The sequence below is a fragment of the Frankliniella occidentalis genome, unplaced genomic scaffold, assembly GCF_000697945.3.
Source record: "Frankliniella occidentalis isolate FOCC.00 unplaced genomic scaffold, Focc_3.1 Scaffold159, whole genome shotgun sequence".
NCBI classification, from domain to species: domain Eukaryota; kingdom Metazoa; phylum Arthropoda; class Insecta; order Thysanoptera; family Thripidae; genus Frankliniella; species Frankliniella occidentalis.
Genome location: NW_026267285.1, coordinates 581145 through 582751, shown reverse-complemented (window position 1 = coordinate 582751; position 1607 = coordinate 581145). Strand labels below are relative to the sequence as shown.

Sequence of the window (1607 nt, the reverse complement as noted above, 5' to 3'; positions counted from 1 at the left end):
GATTTTTTTTCTGCTCTTTTTGCCGCAATTTTTCCGTTTTAACGGCCCTCAAATCGCTAATAAAACTTGAAGTGCGTTGAGTTGGGTGAGATTTACCTTGAGGTAGATGTAGTGGCCCAGGTCCTCCGGTTCGATCAGGTACGGCGGGTGGACGCAGGTTAGCTCGTCGGGGTCCTCCGGGGGCGGCGGCGTTGGCGTGGGCGTGATGCTCGCCAGCGCGCCGCCCGTGCCCGCCCCCGCGCCCGCCCCGGCACCGCCCTGCTCCGTCGCGCCCGGTGGCGTCGGCGGGGTCGGCCGGCGCAGCGTCACCTCCCCCGAGTTCTTGGTGATCCTCCGGTCGGAGGCGCGCGCGCCGGCGCAGCCCGGCGGCCCGCCCGACTCCACCGAGTTCTCCGTCAGCCCGATAAACTCGTACTCTCCCTGGAACACAAAACACCCTCCCGTCAGCACCGGCACCTCCGCGTCGACCGGTGGCCGGCGGCAGTACCGTCATGCGCTCACCTCAAAGTGGAAGTCGTTGTAGTCCTGCGTGATGTTCATCCGCGACACGGTAAAGTTGACCTCGACGACGGCCGAGGTGAGCGTCGAGATGACGACGGGGGTGGCGATCCTGGAGCAGAAGCAGTCCCTGGCGACGGCCACGCCCGCCCACGGGTACTCGGACACCCAGAGCTCGGCCTGCGCGTGGCCCTGCCTGAGGCCCGGCCGCGGCTCGCAGTCCCAGCGGCCGGTGCGCGCGTCCTGGCGCTGGCTGCACGGCCGGCTGCCGAAGCGGCCCTTGGAGAGCGTCAGCTTGACGCGCTCGCCCGGCCCGGCCTCGAAGCGGAACACGCAGCTCAGGTTCTGCGCGCCGCCGCGGCCGTAGAAGAAGACGGAGCGCGGCGCCTGGAAGTGGCCCTGCGCCGACGCGCTGCTCGACGAGCGGAACACCCGGTCGCACGGGTTGCTAGACAGCTTGTCGTGCGCGCCCTCCAGCGCCGTGTCGACGAACTCGTAGCGCAGCGCGAACACGAGCGGGTACAGCGCCGAGCCCTGGCGCAGGAACTGCTCCAGCGTCAGCTCCTGCCCGGTCGACACGTAGCTCTCGGCCGGCGAGCAGGGCCGCGTCGTGCGCGTCGTGTTGGACAGCAGCGCGTGCGCGCACAGCCGCGGCACCGCGTCCCGGCAGAACTCGCCCAGCAAGCTGGCGTTGCCCTGGGTCAAAGCAAGGGGAAAAAAAGGGTGTCAAACAGGTGTCTAAAGTTCAAGGTGGGTGTTTTCCTACATGATCCCCACGGGTGTGAAAGGGAAACCAAATCGGTGTCAGAGTAGGTCTTGTCGAGATGGACATCTGCGGGGTAGCAGCGTCAAGCATGCGCCGGGGAAAGACGCTTTCAAGAGGGTATAGTGGTCTCCCGCACTGGCTTGGCCAGGCTAACCCGGCCTGGCACTGCAATCCGCGCACGGCACTCGGCAGCGGATATCGCACTCCCACCCAGCTCCCCCAAACTCGATATGACTGATAGGGCCGCGAGTGCCTCGCCCCGCAGCGGCCAATGACGTAAGGCTTAGGTTCAGAGAGGGAAGGGAGAGAAGGAAGGGAAGGAAGAGAAGGAGGGAGGGAGGGA

General features: G+C 66.3%; 1 protein-coding gene across 1 annotated transcript in view; it reads right to left on the bottom strand.

Moving 5' to 3' along the window:
* Positions 1 to 96: 96 nt before the first annotated feature.
* The window catches only part of LOC113218292 (uncharacterized), a gene marked incomplete at its 3' end in the record, with an annotated part of 273427 nt that continues 271916 nt past the window's right edge, over positions 97 to 1607 (bottom strand). The window contains exons 8-9 of the mRNA XM_052271370.1: positions 502 to 1194; positions 97 to 420 (exon numbers count right to left, since the gene is read on the bottom strand). Coding sequence (XP_052127330.1) covers positions 97 to 420; positions 502 to 1194 — 1017 coding nt within the window. The remainder of the gene's footprint in view (positions 421 to 501; positions 1195 to 1607) is intronic.